At 31.9% G+C, this 19,865-nt stretch overlaps 1 protein-coding gene and 1 pseudogene across 2 annotated transcripts; one reads left to right on the forward strand and one right to left on the reverse strand.

The window, feature by feature from the left end:
• Window positions 1–3,991: 3,991 nt before the first annotated feature.
• Window positions 3,992–6,081, forward strand: LOC145600320 (cytochrome P450 81C13 pseudogene; annotated as a pseudogene).
• Window positions 6,082–13,318: 7,237 nt separating this feature from the next.
• On the reverse strand, window positions 13,319–18,404 carry LOC145601402 (uncharacterized). Of its 2 annotated transcripts, XM_081657415.1 has the most exons (9): window positions 17,663–18,403; window positions 16,544–16,750; window positions 16,163–16,405; window positions 15,759–15,828; window positions 15,500–15,673; window positions 15,303–15,394; window positions 14,757–14,939; window positions 14,515–14,651; window positions 13,319–14,104 (listed from the first exon to the last, which is right to left on the reverse strand). In XM_081657415.1, the coding sequence occupies exons 1-9, from the start codon at window positions 18,185–18,187 to the stop codon at window positions 13,924–13,926; spliced, it is 1,812 nt and encodes a 603-aa protein (XP_081513541.1). In that variant the 5' UTR covers window positions 18,188–18,403; the 3' UTR covers window positions 13,319–13,923. The 2 variants fall into 2 exon arrangements, 1 of the variants encoding a protein (XP_081513541.1); XR_014104389.1 differs by lacking the exon at window positions 13,319–14,104 and having other exon boundaries at window positions 15,299–15,394; window positions 17,663–18,404.
• Between the last annotated feature and the right edge of the window lie 1,461 nt (window positions 18,405–19,865).

The following is a 19,865-nucleotide window of genomic DNA, read 5'->3' on the forward strand; positions in this document are numbered from 1 at the left end:
ATTAGAACGACATGTTACTTATAAGTAAACGCAAAATTCAATTATGTTTATAAAATTTAAAGTACCATAAGCGAATTAAATTGGTAACTTTAAAGCATTTCATTCAATTTTAAATTGATCCCTATTGAATTAAATGATTCCAAGATCCTTTATTCGTGCAATAATTAACCGGACTTTGGCCCTGCCATCAACCATTACATTTTCAAGGTGAGTAAACTCTTTACTGATTACAACTCTTGTAATTCTTGGTTGAATAATTAACCATCACATGTTTAATTATTACCCTTAGCTTCAAGGTTCTAAACTTTATCTTTAGGTAACCTTGTTGAGTATAACCAATTAAAAGTGTAGAATTTGTCCTACCCCCACTTCCCCAATGAAAAATATGATGCCCAGCTTTGGCATGACCCATCATAAATGTCAAAGGTTTTCGTCGGGTTTTTAATTGGAAAAGCTGCCTCAATATTACTGGGACCTAGATTTATTATGTTGTGATTAAATAGTGAACTCTAGCGCATCATCACAAAACATCAATAAAATCTAACATGCATAAAATACTGAATGCATAAATAAGACATAGCATGGCCCCTAATCCTAAGAAAACTAATAAAGTAAATGCTCCCACTTGAATCATCATGGATCGCATCCATCTTGCTCCTTTGGGCCTTCACTTCATGGGCTTCTTGGATTAACTGCAACCTGTAATTCTATTCTATTCTATCTACTACTTAAATAAAATAAAATAAAATTACAAAATACTTTATCGGTTCGTAGACCGTACTAAGATTACAAAAATACATCACGATGCGCAGATCGTATTTAGCAATCTACTGGGCCATACTAATCATTATATAGCAATAAACAACATCATATATTATAAAATTGCCACATAATAAATCACTCATCATGCTTTCCTAAACTACAACATCGAATGTTCACAATTAAGGAAACATGGCATCTAAAAATCTCATATTTTAATTAAAGCAATTAGATAATATCATATATTATTCATGATCATCAATAAAATATCATATATTCTAAATTAGTCATGAGATAGAATCAAATCTTATTTTAATCTTAAAAGATAAATCATATTTATCCTCAAAGATTATCCTAACAAAGTTAGGAAATTCTATCCTAATTACTAGCCAATCACAATATTTTAAATCAATTATATCCAAAAATAATTATGGGATAATCACATTATTTAAAATCAATTATTATCCTTTTGGAATATGCTCAGAATATCCTAACAAATCTTATCCATAATTAACCACTTTAATTTAGGATAATTACCAATTTAACAACTTAAATATGGATAATATCAAATATAACAACTTTTGAATATTTGATTTTATCCTAAAATAAAAGATCTTATCCAAATAAAACTAATTTTATCTTTTAAAATAAAAGATCATATTTTCAAAATATTTTAACTTATCCAAAATAAAACTGATTTTATCCCAAAATAATTCATAATTATCTTGAAATAAATTTTAAAAACTGATTTTTTTTTTTTTTTTTTTTTTGAAAATATGCACCAGCCACCGTGGTGTGGTCAGCCGAAGCCGGCCACGGTGGCCGTACACCGTGAGGTGTACGCTGCACTGCAGCGGTGCACAGCAGCAGCAGCAGTGCCGCGCAACCCTTGCACGGTGCTGCTGTTGCTGCTTTTGCTGACCCGACCTGCTGCCCACCCCACCCCTCCCTCCGGACCACCTGCAGCGGCAGCCGCCGTGGCTGCGCCACCCAGCCGCGGTTGCCGCTGCTAAAATTCCTTTTTTTTTTTGTTGTGTTTTAATTTAATTAAAATAACATTTATCCTAATTAAATTAAATCAGTCCATAAGATTAAAGTTAAATCACATTCAACTTTAAAATTAGGGTTCATCATAAAATTTATCCCAATTTAATTCTAACATTTAAAATTAAATCTATGATCATACATAAAACATTTTTATGCATAAATCAACCCAATTAAAATTATGAAACATAAAACAAATCGAATTAAATCAAAATCAAGCACAAAAATCATATTTTAGGGCTAGGATTTTCGAAATTATTCGAATAATTAGGGTTAGGGATTCGAAAATTCGAACATATTAGGGCATAAATTCGGTCCTTTCATGGCTATTTTGAGCATAATTAAATCGCATTTAATCTATTCCAAAAGTTTAATCCCATTAAATATAACAATTGACCATAATTAAATATTCTCCCTCCTAATTGAATTAAAATTGTGGATTATCAAAGAATTATTGGCAATATGCGTAAATGCAATAGGCTAAATGATACCACTGTAGGAGTTTATAGGTACTACGCATCGGAAATAACATGAATCATATTCATACAGTACCTAATCCAAGGATCTAATGCATAACACATAAAGCACAAATAATCGTACCTTTGAAGCGTGATTCCACGTGCGATCGAGCAAGAACAAAGGGAGATAAAGAACCCCAAGCGTGATTCCTCTACTTGGTCCACGGGCACAGATTAAGACCTCCACTAATGCTAGTTAGTCGTGACTGAACGCTTCAATCAGCCTTCAACGGAGAAGAGAGACATACTAACCAAGAACCACCACGATAACCACCACACGCGCCACCAAGGGGTGGTCGGCCGTACGGACGTGAGGGGAGGATGAGGGCCGTGAGTTGGAGAGAGGATTAGGGTTTTGGGATTGGTTGCATTGATGTCAAAATTCACAGTGTGTGAATTATGACTGGTTACTGCAAACCCTAGGCATGGTTCTTATTTATAGATCTCATCTCTAAATAAGAGCCCATGTCAAAAGCCCAAAACCTAATTCCAATCTAACTATGCTAGCCCAATCCAATTCATGATTAGTTAATTGCTCATGAGGCCCATTAATGGGCCTCTTACTTGCTTAACCCAATACCCTTGTGTGTGACCAATATAGGATCCATTCTAAAGGGCTTTGGACCATTTGACTAGCCCAAAGATCATCTCTCATAGTCTAGCAACAGAGGATGACGCCCCAATAGAATGAACTTATTATCTCCATAATAGTGATCCTTGATATATCTAGTAATTGCACTTATCGAAGACATAATTCCTTCAGCAAGGTATATTGCATTTAATATTACACAAAGTTTCATACGTGGCTGGCCACTCCAAGTGACCGGGTTACTTATTCAAGAATTACTCGGTCGATTAGAGGGTAATCATCAGTCAGGGGTTACATGATCAGGAGTTACTCGATCTGTCAGGGGTTATTCGATCGGTCAAGGGTTACCCGATCGGTGTTTTGGTGTGTGTTAGATGGTCACACAGTGTGGCTAACCACACAAAAAATGCGTTGTTAAAATAAAATAAAGCAATCATTATAAATATATGTGTGTGTGTGTGTGCGCGTATGTGTGTGTGTATATATATATGTGTATATATTGTGTGTGTGTGTGTATATATATGTGTGTGTATGTGTATGTGTATATATATATACACACACACACACACACACACACACATATATATATATATACACACACACACACACACACACACATATATATACATAATATATATATATATAATATATGTATATATATGTATATATATAATATATATATATATATATATATATTATTCAAAAAATTAAATATTTATCTAAAGATATTTAAGATAGTCAATATGTATTTACTCAATAAAATACAAAAAAAATCAAATTAGGATATAATCTAATCTTACCCTTTTTTGTAAGTGGTAAATATCTTCCTTTTATGTTAAAATATTTAATTTTCAAATAAATATTGTTTTATTTTTATTTCCTTACCTGACATAAGCACACATGTCTTACATGCATTGTATAATCATCATCTTTGACCAGCATATTAGACCAATAAGGTTTTTTTTTTTATATTGCCTAATATGATTTTGGCCCTTTCAATTATATATACTCTCTCCCACTTTCAAATGTAAAAACATCTTTATCACAAACACCCACATCCATACAACAAAAACCCATGAAAATGTACTTGCTTCTATCTATTTTGGCAACCATAATCTTCCTTTACAAAATCATTTTACCCTCTAAAGCAAAGAACAAGAACCTCCCACCAAGTCCACCATCAATTCCTATTTGGGGCCACCTACACCTACTCAAGCCCCCCTTCCACAAAACATTCCTAACCATGTCTAAACTTTACGGTCCAATCTTCTCCTTGCGTTTGGGTTGCCAGCCACTTTTGGTTGTCTCTTCTCCATCAGCCGTCGAGGAATGCCTCAATACAAACGACATCGTATTTTCTGACAGACCTAAGTTCATTATTGGTGAGATTTTAGGATACACCTTTTCGATCCTCCTTTGGTCTTCGTATGGGGATCATTGGAGGAATCTTCGACGTATTGGGGTCTTAACTATGCTTTCCTTGCGTAAGCTTAATGAAGCAAGCCCTACTCGAAAAGCTGAGATCCATAAGATGATCTTAGAGCTTCTGACTGAGTCTGAGGGTGGGACCCGTAAAGTGAACTTAAACAATATTTTTAATAAGGTTGCACACAACTTTGTGATGTGGGCAGTTAATGGGAAGCCATGGGATAACATAGATTTGCCATCCCCTAGTTACATGACAATGTGTGATTTCTTTCCCATCTTGAGGTGGGTAGGTTTTGGAGGGATTGAGAAAAATTTGAAAAAGCTTTGGAAGAAGAGAGATGAATATTTACAAAATTTAGTTGATGAATGTAGAGAAAGTATTAAAAGAGGATCATCTTGTGATGAGGAAGTTGTCACAAAAAATTTAATTGAACAATTGCTAGACTTGCAGGAAGCTGAACCTGATTGCTACACTGATGATTTTATCAAAAGTTTCATTTTGGTAAGATTACTCCCTTTGCCTCTAGAAATACAGTTTGTTAATTCCTCAAATTTTTAATTAATTGTGATAATTTAACTTTGATACGTGTCAATGCATAAATTTAATTACTGAAATGAGTGTTTTCATTAATTATAATTAAAAAAATATTATGCTGAATAAAATTATGGTTCATCAATCATCATCATCACAAGTAGAGACAACAATACACAAGAAATAAACATGCATTAATGTACGTAGTGTCGACAATGTGAGGGAAAGTGTAATTTTTGTTGGATTATAGACTTATCAATCAACAAATATAAGTATCTATCCCACATTGATTTTTTTTAATTAAAAAAAATGAGAGAGTTAAGCACTTTATAAGACTTATAAGCTACTTACTTTGTTGTCACATGGTTTTGTGATGAAACCTTGACAGACAAAGTGAACTCTCTTCTACTATAACAAATGTGCATTTCCTACCTCTAACTTTAACATTAATTTATGTGTTATGTGATGATTTGATGTCTTATTAGGAATTAATAAGAATTAAGAATTGATAGAATTTTTTTATTATAATACATGGACGGAGTGTTACTCATATAATACTTATGTTTATATCTATATATCAGATGCAACTGGTATCAGGATCGGAAACTACAATTAAAACCTTGAAGTGGGCAATGTCAAATCTCATAAACAACCCAAAAATCATTGCGAAAGCAAAGGCAGAAATTGATCTAATCGTAGGCAACGGAAGACTCGTTGACGAATCCGACATACCAAAATTGAACTACATACGTTGGATAATGTATGAGACTCTAAGACTTACCCCACCTGCACCACTTTTATTCCCACATTGCTCTTCCAAAGACTGCACTATTGGAGGGTTTCAGGTAAAAAAAGGCACTATGCTTTATATCAATGCTTGGGCAATACAAAGGGACCCTAGCCTATGGGACGAGCCAAATGTGTTTAAGCCAGAGAGATTTGCATATGAGATCGAAGGGTACAACTACAAGTTTTTACCTTTTGGAATTGGGAGAAGGTCTTGCCCTGCAAGTGCCTTTGCTACTAGGAACATCACCTTGGCTTTGGCTACTCTTATCCAATGTTTTGATTGGGAAGCACCTGAGGATGGATTAGTAGACTTGACTCTGGATAGTGGTGCTAATATTGGTCCTAAGGAAAAGCCTTTAGAGGCAATTTGCCATCTTAGATCTTCAATAGCGGATATCGTTGCTCAACTCAAAGTTAATTAACTATATTTAATTGTTAGCTAGTAAAATTAAGGGAGTGATTTCAAATTTGGATGCATAACCCATTTGTGTTTCTTGTGTACTAGCGAGCTAAGACTTTTACTCTACTTACCTTGTTACTTTGTATTACATTACTTATTTTTATGTTATTATAATAAAGTAGAGATTTTATTTGGTCAAATCACTAAAAGCTACTTAAATGATAGTGCTGAACACGTAAATATTTTACTTTTTTTTTTGTTAGATCTTGTTAAATTTATCAAATTTTATGATTTTTACTAGTTAAAAATTAGAGATATTCATTCTATCAAAATAAATAAATAAATAAAGATATTCATGATAGTGTTATACCTAAGCTAGAAAGTGTAGTACAGAATTTTTTATCTAATAAAACACTTTTAATTTAAGAGAACTAGATTAGCCCGTACGATGCATGGTTTGTTTGAATTTTTTAAAATATTTTTTATTTTTATTTTTGTTTTGTAGTTATGTGCTAAAATGTATTGCATATTTAGATAAATTCCTAATATCAAAAGATAATATTTTATATTTAATTAATTTAGACTTAAAAATACCATTCACCAATTTTGCTTGCGTGACACTTGAATTAATTAATTCTTAAATATATTAATAATCTCTTAACTTAATTGGCTACAACTAAAATTTATAATCTTACATGGCGCGCTAAAAAATTAAATCCTACGTGGCTCTCTAAAACCACGGGAATATATATATATATATATATATATATATATATATATATATATATATATATATATATATATATATATATATATATATATATATATATATATATATATATATATATATATATATATATATATATATATATATGTTTTGGTTGGGATCTAATGAGAAGTTTCTTAAAATGAGAAGGATGAAATGTGCATAAATTTTTCACTAAACGTGAATATTATTTTCATTAAATGTGCATAATTGTTTTTGTACTAATTTTTTTCAAGTTTTTGGGAAAAAAACGAAATTGCGCACATTATATTCAAAATATGTTCACATTAAATTTGAGTCAAATTCTTATGCACATTTAAATAAAAAAAAAAAAGCATATCTTGTAAACACACTTATGCACATAAAATCCTTCTCATCCTTTTCATTTTAAGAACATTCTCATTTGACCCTAAATATATATGTAATCTAATAAAAGGATAAATTATACACCAATTTCAACACTGTATAATAGTCCAAGCTTTAGAAAAATTTAGGGTGTTTTCACCTTAATTCACAAAGTAATGGTATATTGTGGAGATGCTTGCAATAAATTAAAAATTCATTTGGATATCTTTGTTATTTTAAATCACAAAATTAGCCAAACCTAAATCCATCCATCATATCCATCCATACCATATCCATCCATATACCTTATGAAAAGTAAAAGATTACTCTCATGAGTAGTATGCTGTTAATTATATCCTTTAAAATATACATTTATATATTTACTCTCATTAATCAATAACATAATACTAAAACAGACACCAGGAATGACACTTGTCAATATATTCCTGATATAATTTTTTTCCTCCAAAAACACCCCTTCACTTGTTTGATAAAATCTTCTTTGAGAATTGTAGTATAATATAAATATCATAATAAATTATTCCAAATATTTTATATGAATGTTTTGATAGTAAATATATTTCTTTAAAATATTATTCCATTTCTCATAAATATTACTTTGTATGACAAATCTTTAATACATCATATTGCATTATTCCTTCAAATATTTCAAATAAGGTAATTTTGTAACAATATTAAAATGATAAATCTATTAAAAATAATAGATTCGTAGTACATAAATTATTGTTATTGTTATGATTAAAATTAAACGGGAATTTTGATTTTTTATAATTCTTTAATTGATTTCTTGCCTAATTCTAATACAAATAGCCTAACAAAATGAAAGGAATTTAATAACATAACACAACGTAACATTATAAACACTTTATCTATGCATGTAATCATATAAAAAAATTTTGATTGATTAATTAAAAGCTCATTCTTTTTATTTGTATCTCTAGTATTTTCATATATTATCATATTTTAGGTAAAAATTTGACCAAATATTAAATCGGGGTTATTATTCTTGTCCATTAAGTATAATAAATAATTTTAAATACTTATTTAGTAAATAAAAAGAAAATTGATACTAAGTTATCATTGAATTTTTAAAACACATATGGTCTAACATGTAGTTTAATATACTTATTTATCAAATTTTATGATTTTTACTAGTTAAAAATTAGAGATATTCATTCTATCAAAATAAATAAATAAATAAAGATATTCATGATAGTGTTATACCTAAGCTAGAAAGTGTAGTACAGAATTTTTTATCTAATAAAACACTTTTAATTTAAGAGAACTAGATTAGCCCTTACGATGCATGGTTTGTTTGAATTTTTTAAAATATTTTTTATTTTTATTTTTGTTTTGTAGTTATGTGCTAAAATGTATTGCATATTTAGATAAATTCCTAATATCAAAAGATAATATTTTATATTTAATTAATTTAGACTTAAAAATACCATTCACCAATTTTGCTTGCGTGACACTTGAATTAATTAATTCTTAAATATATTAATAATCTCTTAACTTAATTGGCTACAACTAAAATTTATAATCTTACATGGCGCGCTAAAAAATTAAATCCTACGTGGCTCTCTAAAACCACGGGAATATATATATATATATATATATATATATATATATATATATATATATATATATATATATATATATATGTTTTGGTTGGGATCTAATGAGAAGTTTCTTAAAATGAGAAGGATGAAATGTGCATAAATTTTTCACTAAACGTGAATATTATTTTCATTAAATGTGCATAATTGTTTTTGTACTAAATTTTTTCAAGTTTTTGGGAAAAAAACGAAATTGCGCACATTATATTCAAAATATGTTCACATTAAATTTGAGTCAAATTCTTATGCACATTTAAATAAAAAAAAAAAAGCATATCTTGTAAACACACTTATGCACATAAAATCCTTCTCATCCTTTTCATTTTAAGAACATTCTCATTTGACCCTAAATATATATGTAATCTAATAAAAGGATAAATTATACACCAATTTCAACACTGTATAATAGTCCAAGCTTTAGAAAAATTTAGGGTGTTTTCACCTTAATTCACAAAGTAATGGTATATTGTGGAGATGCTTGCAATAAATTAAAAATTCATTTGGATATCTTTGTTATTTTAAATCACAAAATTAGCCAAACCTAAATCCATCCATCATATCCATCCATACCATATCCATCCATATACCTTATGAAAAGTAAAAGATTACTCTCATGAGTAGTATGCTGTTAATTATATCCTTTAAAATATACATTTATATATTTACTCTCATTAATCAATAACATAATACTAAAACAGACACCAGGAATGACACTTGTCAATATATTCCTGATATAATTTTTTTCCTCCAAAAACACCCCTTCTCTTGTTTGATAAAATCTTCTTTGAGAATTGTAGTATAATATAAATATCATAATAAATTATTCCAAATATTTTATATGAATGTTTTGATAGTAAATATATTTCTTTAAAATATTATTCCATTTCTCATAAATATTACTTTGTATGACAAATCTTTAATACATCATATTGCATTATTCCTTCAAATATTTCAAATAAGGTAATTTTGTAACAATATTAAAATGATAAATCTATTAAAAATAATAGATTCGTAGTACATAAATTATTGTTATTGTTATGATTAAAATTAAACGGGAATTTTGATTTTTTATAATTCTTTAATTGATTTCTTGCCTAATTCTAATACAAATAGCCTAACAAAATGAAAGGAATTTAATAACATAACACAACGTAACATTATAAACACTTTATCTATGCATGTAATCATATAAAAAAATTTTGATTGATTAATTAAAAGCTCATTCTTTTTATTTGTATCTCTAGTATTTTCATATATTATCATATTTTAGGTAAAAATTTGACCAAATATTAAATCGGGGTTATTATTCTTGTCCATTAAGTATAATAAATAATTTTAAATACTTATTTAGTAAATAAAAAGAAAATTGATACTAAGTTATCATTGAATTTTTAAAACACATATGGTCTAACATGTAGTTTAATATACTTATTTGTCTAATTGACTCTTTCGTTACATTTCATGTTTCATATCATTATACATGCAAAATAAGAATATACTAATATAATAAATATATCATAGTTGTATTTTATCTATGTTATTTTCAATATAATTTTTTTTCCTTTTATTGAATAAAAGTACTCCCTCCGTGTTTTAATAAGTGTTACACTTACCAAATCCGGTCGTGTTTTAATAAGTGGCACACTTTCTTTTTTGGCAAAAAGCTACATTAAAATATTATATATCTCTCCTCTCACATTCATTACTTTTCAATAAACTATTTATCCCACTATGTTTCTTTTACAATTTTTTAATACCTCAACTACCTCACTTATCTCTTACGGAGTATTTTATTTAAGTCAATTAAATTGCCTAAAACTATGTGCCGGCCAAACCGTAGCACTCATTAAAACACGGAGGGAGTAGTTAGATTACCATGCATGGCACGGGACCTAATCTAGTATGTACTATATACAAGTACAAGTTTTTATTTTGCCTTCAATAATTTTTATTTCTTTTGCCTTACTTTTTATTTGAATTATTTAAAATAGTGTGCGAATATCTATACCCCTAAATTATTTGTTTACATAATTTCCTATATTAATATAACTAACAACTGAAAAAGCTCCCCAAATATAACTAATTATAGGGCGACCCTGGATTCATAGAAAGTTAGAAATTAAAATGAATTAACATTTTGGTTTTTGTTCAAATTCAAAGAATAATATCTTGGGTAATTTTCCACTTGAAACATTGATAAAGTAACAAGTTAATCTTGTACATAAATGTGAAGAATCTAGCATTTCGTGTAGTTGTATTGAAATATACGAAGTAACATAATAGCAATTTGCTAGGACATTAAGCTGAATCCATACCCAAGGAACAAAGAAAAAAGAAAACCCAAGAAAAAAATTAATTAATTAAAAAACCTAATCCATCCACACAATTGAACCACATATTTCTCTTCAACTGTGTTGTCCAAAAATTTGATGAATTTGTAAGTTGATTTTTTATTTGGTAAAAAAAAAAAAAAAAAAAATGTAAAGTCTTAAATGAAGAAGGAAAATTAAAGAAAGTACGAAGAAGGAAAATTAAAAAAAGTACTCCATACTACAGCCATATTGTATGGAGATTTCCTAAATAATCACGCTCTATTCCTCTCAACCGTTAACTTTTCCCGTATTCCCAAAATACCCCTTCATGTTACATGCTTGCAAAGAACGACTCTCTTCTGATCAGCCTTCGCCTAATTGCCTATCTGAGAGATTGAAATTAAACTGGAAAGAGTGGAAACTACAGCACCCAAAAACTCCTAAACCCTAAAACACACGAACAAACCAAAAAAAAAAAAAAATTCAAAAACAATTATGGCACAACACCCAAAGGATAACGTCGAATTTATTCCTCGTGATAGAATGCTAGCTGGCTTAATTCATTTCTGCAAAGTTTGAATAGCAAGCGAGCTGTGAGGTTGCCGCTGAGGGCGGAGAGAAGCTCGGTTTACCGACCACCACCTATTCACAGATTTGCTCATAATGGTAAGTCCTATGAAATTTGCACAGTTCATAAGCTTGCTGTTCTTAAGCTTACTGTTGTTTCAATTGTAAATCTTTTAACAAAACAACCTAATGATGATGATGATATATATGGATGCGAGAAGCCTGTATTATATTGTTAAGGGTTTATTTTATGGCGAGCAAGAATGGTCTGGCTTGAAGATGATCGAAAACAACAAACTCGATATTCGAAATTTGCACTCAATGATTTGAGAATTGAAATCAATAATTTGAAACACAAAACAGTTTTTTTTTTTTTAAAAAAAAAAAAACGAGCCTTATATCAATAAAATCGCCGAATCGCCGGTGATCGGAGGAGAGTCCTTGTGTAAGAGGTTGTGAAATAGGGTTTGCACTTTGCCCTTTCGTTTATTATTAATTAAAACCAACAATTCGCTAATTATTTTCGTAATTTGTTAATTTACGAATTATTTAACGTTATTTATTAATTTACGAACTAAGTTGATTGCTTTTAGAATTTATTTATTATTAGGAAAAATTTATTTTAATAATCCCAACTGTGAGCGATTTACTTCTAATAATCTCAACTAAGGTTTATTTTTTAATAATCCTAATTATAACTTGAGTTTTTCTCCAACAGTCCAAAAACCGATTACCTGCTGAAAGGGTAATTTTTTTTTTAATTTTTTTTAAAAACGCCACATGTCAGCACATGATTGGTATAATATTAATATAAAATTAAATGAAAAAGAAAAGAAATCCCAGCCTCCATCAATCTGCGGACAACGTTGGAGGAAAACTCAAGGCATAGTTAGGATTATTAAAAAATAAACTTTAGTTGGGATTATTAGAGGTAAATTGCCTATATTTGGAATTATTAAAGTGTATTTCTCCTTATTATTATTGTTTAAATTATGGTTCTTCAATCATCATCATCATGAGTTGGAAGTATAATTTTTGTTGGATTAAAGACTTGTCAATCAACAAATGTAAGTACCTATCCCACATTGATTTTTTTTAATTTTTTTTTAATAAAAAAAAATGAGAGTGTTGAGCATTTTATAAGACTTATAAGCTACTTACTTTGTTGTTACATGATTTTGTGATGAAACCCTGACACACAAAGTGAACTCTCTTCTACTATAACAAGTTTGCATTTCCTACCTCTAACTTTAACATTAATTTATGAGTTATGTGATGATTTGATGTCTTATTAGGAATCAATTGACAGATTTTTTTTTTTTTATTATAATACATGGACGGAGTGTTACTCATTTTATTTTGCCTTCAATAATTTGGATTTTTTTTTCATTCATGTTTTTTTTTTCATTCATGTTAATTACTTTTTTTTTTGAATTATTTAGAATAGTGTGCAAACATCCATACCCCTAAATTATTTGTTTACATAATTTCCTTTATTAATGTAACCAACAACTGAAAAAGCTCCCCAAATATAACTAATTATAGGGCGCATTGCGCATGTTAGCCATCCTAGATTCATAGAAAGTTAGAAATTATGAAATGAATAAACATTTTGGTTTTTGGTCAAACTCAAAGAACAATATCAATGGGTAATTTCCCACTTAAATATTGATAAAGTAACAAGTTATTCTTGTACATAAATGTGAAGAATCTAGCATTTCCTGTAGTTGTATTGAAATATACCAAGTAACATAATAGCAATTTGCTAGAACATTAAGCTAAATCCATACCCAAGGAACAAAGGAAAAAGAAACCCAAGAAAAAATTAAATTAATTAAAAAACCTAACCCATCTACACACTATTTTCACATATAGTATACCACAACAAAGATCCGCCAATGACACCTAAATAGAACTTCCTGTAGTTGAAGAAATGCCATGATTGCCATCTATCAAACACTATTCTCACATAATATCCACAACAAAGATTCGCGCAATGACACCGATATATTAACCTCCAATTTGTTGAAGAAATGCCATCGATCGACATGCCGCACCCACAATAGCCTCCTTGTTTAACCAAAGAATTCTCGGCAATGCAAGGTCTTCCCCAGGAGCTCTATTCGCCATGTCCAGGAAGTGTCAACCAGAATCTTCAGGGGTTGTATCACTGTCTAAAAAATTAACAAAACTTGAACTTGGCCTTGAATTTGCTGACAAGTACCTTTTTCCAGTTACGTATTATAGAAACAGTCAGAAACTTTGAGGTGGTCAGCAAGCCTATGAATATACGATTCAACGGCTTCTGCATCAGGTGATACAAAACCGGGAAGATGAGGCAGGCAATCAGGCATATATGAATCCCTTGTGTTGGGGGGGTGGAGTAGAGATAGCACAGCACGGCAGAATATAAATCTGGATAACATTAAAAACGGACAAAATTAGTGTAAGTTCCATAAGTTTTCCCCTCTGTAGGAATAAAAAAAGTTGTGGTCATGCAATCTAGTTCCGAGACGGTATACATCTTTTTTTTGTTTCTTTGTAAGGTCGAGCGGACTGACATCAACTAAAATAGAATGGGACTTGCAGGAAAATCATTTTTTTTTTTTTTTCCCCTGCAGGACCAGAGTTACCGGTTCAATGTACATTTTCAGCAGAATAAATAGGTAGTCAAATGAAACTAGCTCAGCCCCTACACCTTTAACAAATTAACATGTCAAGGCTCAACTCTCGAGCCTTTTACTTTTCTTGGATCTAATTTCACAAGTCTACTTGGCAATATAGGCTGCCTAAATTTCAGATAATAAAGGAGGAAAATAATATACCTAAGAATAATGCGACGGAGGAAAGGATCTGGAAGTACTTGAGCCCAAACAATATCAATTTTTGTTGATGAGCATAACATCACTTCCCATTTAGCAAAGGCATTTGCAATTATGTTTTCAGCCTCATCATAAATGTCCTGCAGAAATACTCATTATTACTATGAATCCAAAAAAAATGCTAGATTTGAGTTTATCATTTAAATATGAAAGTTCAAACTTCAAAGTATATGTTGAGAACTCACTGTATCTCTATCAGATGCAGAAAGGCCAACCAATTGGCAAAATGCTAGCAGAGGAGTTGTCAAAAACAGAGTAAACTGACTCCCATTTTCAATTGCATCAACACTAGGAGGGCTCTTGAATGATGGCCTTGAGGGGGAAATCAACAACGCTGATGGCTCCCCTCTTTCTGAACCATGAATGACCTGCAGATCATATAAACAAAGGATGAGCACCTCAAAAGAAACAACACATGTTTATCAGTTTATGGTATATAGTTGGGGGGAGAAAAGAGCAGCAAAATAAAATTCTTCTTTTGTGTCTCAGAACAAAGGATCATCTGAAGAGCAACATTATATGAAAAAAAAAACATCAGTATGCATGAGATATGCATAGAATTTTTCAAGAATTAAGATTGTGCTTCCTTAATTTGTTGTCTCTTTACTCCATATTGATAGTTTGTTTCTTACACAACCAGTATGTACAAGATGAAAAACAATCCCATGCAATAGAGATATTTTAATCAGTGAGGATATTTATCTGGCCAGAATAAGTTTTGACAAACCTGCCTTGAATGCATGGCTGTTATCACTATCAATAACTAAGAAAAGCGGCTTCCTAGTGAAGGGTAATAAATCTCCGGGATAGAGGTTATTGGAACCTGAAAAGGCAAGAGTATTCTCATAAATTATTGTTAAATTTAACACATAAAATTAGCCAAACCTCATAAAAATAAAGAAATGACAGCTTTCTGCATTGTGCACACCTCCAATTCCACGTGGACTTAAACACAGGGAATTATCATAATAATTACTCAAGTATCCTTTTTTACTATCTCCAGGAGACAGGGTTTGATCATGGGCAGCTGAAAGCAAAACTTTACTCTTTGAAAATCTTCTAGAGCCACCAGAGCTTTCAGCACTAACGGAACTACCTGCTCCTGCAAAAATATAGGGCCACCACAACATTAAGAAGCTGACACAGCAAATGCATAAAAAAAAGATGTTCAAAAGAGGCCAATTTACCCAAAGATGATGACACATATATTAGTATAATACTGTCGGGTGGGAGCTCCTCACACATTGTTGCAATGACCTGCCAGAGAAGCATAACCATCAACAGAATTCTTAACAAAAGATTTTATATGTCAAAAATAAAATGGTCTATCATCAGTATTAGTTGAAAAAAATGACTTTGCTTATTCCCAAATCAATATACTTGTATAGTACAGATATCAGGAGAAGGAAAACAGGATATTCCATCAGTATCAAGCAAGGCTATGTCAAAGGCAAGGTTCTCATGCCTCTTGTGGTTCTAAGCTCTGGATTTTTTTACATGACTTGTCCACTCAACTGTAACATATTCACACAACAAACACCCAGGACATCCGAAAAGCAAAATCTAAGACAGAAAAATCTTGGCCACTTACAGAAATAAAGTGTGTCACTGTTGGGCGATACAAAACTGCTTTCCTTGGATTTGGGGGCAAGGTCGGATCAGTCAGATCAGCTGCCAAATTTATGTCAATTAACCCAGAAGTACCAGAAAAGTCCTTGTGGACACCATTTTCAATGGGTTCAGTTTGATGCTTTTGGTAAAATGATCCACTTGGCTCCCATTCTAAACATTGCAGCATTCTGTATGTGTCCAATGTCACCTCTGCAAACTTAACCTGAAACATATACAGCCCCAAGTTAGATACTGCTGAATTTAGAGCTCCGCATAGAGTTCAGCAGACTCCAATAGAGATGATATTAGGAAAAAAGGAATTTAAGTACATCTTAGTGATTCACAGAAGTATGGCATTCACCTCGTTCCGGTGATAGCTGGTTAACACTGCATCTTTCAACTTCAAAATTTTCTTCGCATGGAAACGAGCCACATATGGCAACGAGTCTGGATGAGTGTCAAACATGGCACAATAACGCAATGGCCGAGCATTGGGCAATGGCTTGTCAACATTTACAAAGCGAACAATCTCTTGAACCACTTGCTTCCATTCTTTGAAGTTAGTTTCCTGAGAGCACAATTTAAAAAGAATGAATGATATAAGAAACCCTCACCGGAGATAAATTTGCAACTACAGGACAAAATTTTCCAGACGGGCGCAATGGTTACATAAATTTATTCCCACAAAGGAAATTAAAATCTGGATGAAATGATCATATTGGATAGCCTTAAGGTCCATGGTAGATATTTGACAACCAACCTAATCTCTAATGAGTAATCATATTGGATAGCCATTTTCTAGAATTAAATCTCTATGCATTGACAGGTGGAACACAGCTAAGGATTCACTCCTCCCTGCCTCCCCATCCCCATCCCTATCCCAATCCCCCTCTGTCTCTATCTCTCTCTCTCTCTCTCTCTCTCTGATGCAAAGGGTGATACGATTCATACAAGTCAACAACGCGGCCTTCATAAACTTAATCCCGTGTGGCAAAGAATGTCAACAAATGATTTCAACCCCATATCGCCATATTATTGTTACTTGTTAGCATATTCCCCAAAGGACAATGATGCAACGATGTAGAAGTCCTTTAACTTGAAATCATGCTCTTGGCACCACCCTTAAGAGACTAGAAACCTTAAAGCTCGCATCTGCTACGAACTCCTAATCCTCATAGCCTATTACAAGCAACCCCAGACCAAGCCTAATAACATCACCTCCCCTGCTCCCCAATCAACCCGAAAAACGCAATCGATTACGAGCAAATGAGCAATCAACAACACCAAAACACACATTGCAAAATCAAAATCCATACTCCAAAAAAGCTAATTGCAACACAATCAAGTAATCAACCTACCATACTCAATACTTCAATAACATATCATTAATTTCATAATCAAATACAGTAATCATTACCAAACCCATGAAATTAACAATCATAACATCAAATTAAAAACAAGAAATTGGATAGAAAAATACCCGAAAAGTAGCTCGGCTATCATCAACAAGAACCTTAAAGCGGTCAACGAGCAAATCAACAACATCACGACGATTCAAAATCAAAGCAACCAACAAAAATCGAGCATAAAACCTCAATTCCTTAAACCTAACACTAACCCCACCAAATTCTTTACCACCTTGAAAATACCCACGATTAAAAATTGCCTCGTAAAAAACATACGATTCTAGAAGAAACCTAGCTTCACTACTTCTCATGTACTGCCCAAAATACAACTGCCCGATCCGAGACGCGATCTCCCCGATTTCCCACCTTTGCAGGCCCGAACCCACCAACTTGGCCCGGTTCTCTCGCTGAAACTTCCACACCTTCATATACGCCTTGAACACCTTGTTCAGGTACCGGGCCGGGTTGGGCCCAGGCCCAAAAGCAGGAAGGTCCCGAACCCGGGAGAACTTCCGGTCAGCCTTCTCGACTAAGGCCCGAAACTCTTGGGCTGGTTCTTGGGTGTGAGCCGTTTCGAGTCCGCCGTTTCGAAGCGCCATTGATGTCTGGCGCGTGGCATTAGGGGGTGAGAGAGATGGGTTCTGAGATTGCCGCCATTTTTGTTGAGGAGAGAGAAAATTGGAGGAATTTTGGGTTGTTTTGTTGTAAAAAGGTTTGAGCTTTGTTGGTTTTGGGTTGTTGCAGTTGGAGAAGAAAGGAGGTGAGCTGATGATGTAGGACTGTAGGTGAAGTTTCCCGGGAGTTGAAAAAGGAGTCGAAGAAAAGGAGCACTCTTTTGTTGTGCCTCACTATTTTAACTAGATTTTTTAATATAATTTAAAGTAATTAATTAGAGTACTTCATAATGAAAAGTTTAAAATTAGATAATCATTCTAACTATGAATTTCAACTAATTTTATTATATATATATATACTTTGTGATACTTAATATCTAATGTGGGTTGTATTGCGTGTATGATGTACTCGAGTATATCGTGAATAATGTTTTTACAATATAGTACGTTTAACATGTGAATACAGTTAATTAGGGGTGTGCATTAACTCAATTGTGCATGATGTACATACATGACACGCATTTGATGTGTTTAGTGATCTCTATCAGGAGATTCAGGCATCAAATCGATAAATATATGGGTGCCAATTGTTTATGTTGATTAAGTTATGGGGGTGTTGGTGTTACATAAGACTTTATATCAAAATTTCTTAAGAGTGAAATACCTATATAACATTAGTGTACACCAATGTAATACCTATGTCTGTTCTCTTCAACTTAATTTCAGTTCAGTTTTGTTCAGCTCCAATCAGTTAAGTTCAGTTCCTAATTTCCTTCTCTCATAAACAATTAATTGCCGCTCTATTCAGTTCAGCTCCAATCATTTCAGTTCAGTTCCTAATTTCCTTCTCTCATAAACATTTCCTTTCTGCTATATTCAGTTCTGCTACAATCAGTTCAGTTCAATTCAGCTCAGCTCAGAAAATCAGAACAAACCCTTAAGAATATGTTATCCAATTTGTTGAGTGGAGCCAATAAGAATTGTAGAAGTGTTTTTTTATTTTATTTTATTTATTTTGTAGTACTTGTACCATGTTTTTACTATGCATTCTAAAGTCCACTTTACAAAGTCCATGCATGAATTGATTAGAAGTATAGAGGTAAAGCAAGTAATCATGAGAGGTAGGGGAAGGGAGAAAGTCAGCAGACATGGGATTAGACTATAGAGTTTTCATTGGATGCTTGATCGTGGCCTCGTGGGGAAGCTTAGGATCCTGCAAATAATGAACATAATCAAGCACTTCTCGTGGCATTTACCAAATTATGGCCGACTTTAGGGACAACTCTATTGCCTTATTTGCCTACTTAAAGTATAGCAGGATTACCAGCCCGACCCTTCTACACACTAATTATTTGTATTTATTATCGGGATCACGACTACATATTTGAAATACCACAATTAAATAATTATTTATTTCTTAATATACTTCGTATGTAATATTTTGGCCTTAAAAATATTTTGTAATTTGTAATAACAATTTCATACAATATTGACAAATTCAAACAAATTAAGGAAGTTCATGCGTGAAAAGTACAAAGCTCTCTCAGTTCGTTCTCAACAAAATTTTCTACTTTATACAATTCCTTGTGGATCATAATGTGTTACAGTACTTTTTTCAAGACTCAATACATCTCTAAAAATCTCTAATACACTAAAATTATAT

This window comes from Chenopodium album, chromosome 21, assembly GCF_948465745.1.
Source record: "Chenopodium album chromosome 21, dcCheAlbu1.1, whole genome shotgun sequence".
NCBI lineage: Eukaryota > Viridiplantae > Streptophyta > Magnoliopsida > Caryophyllales > Amaranthaceae > Chenopodium > Chenopodium album.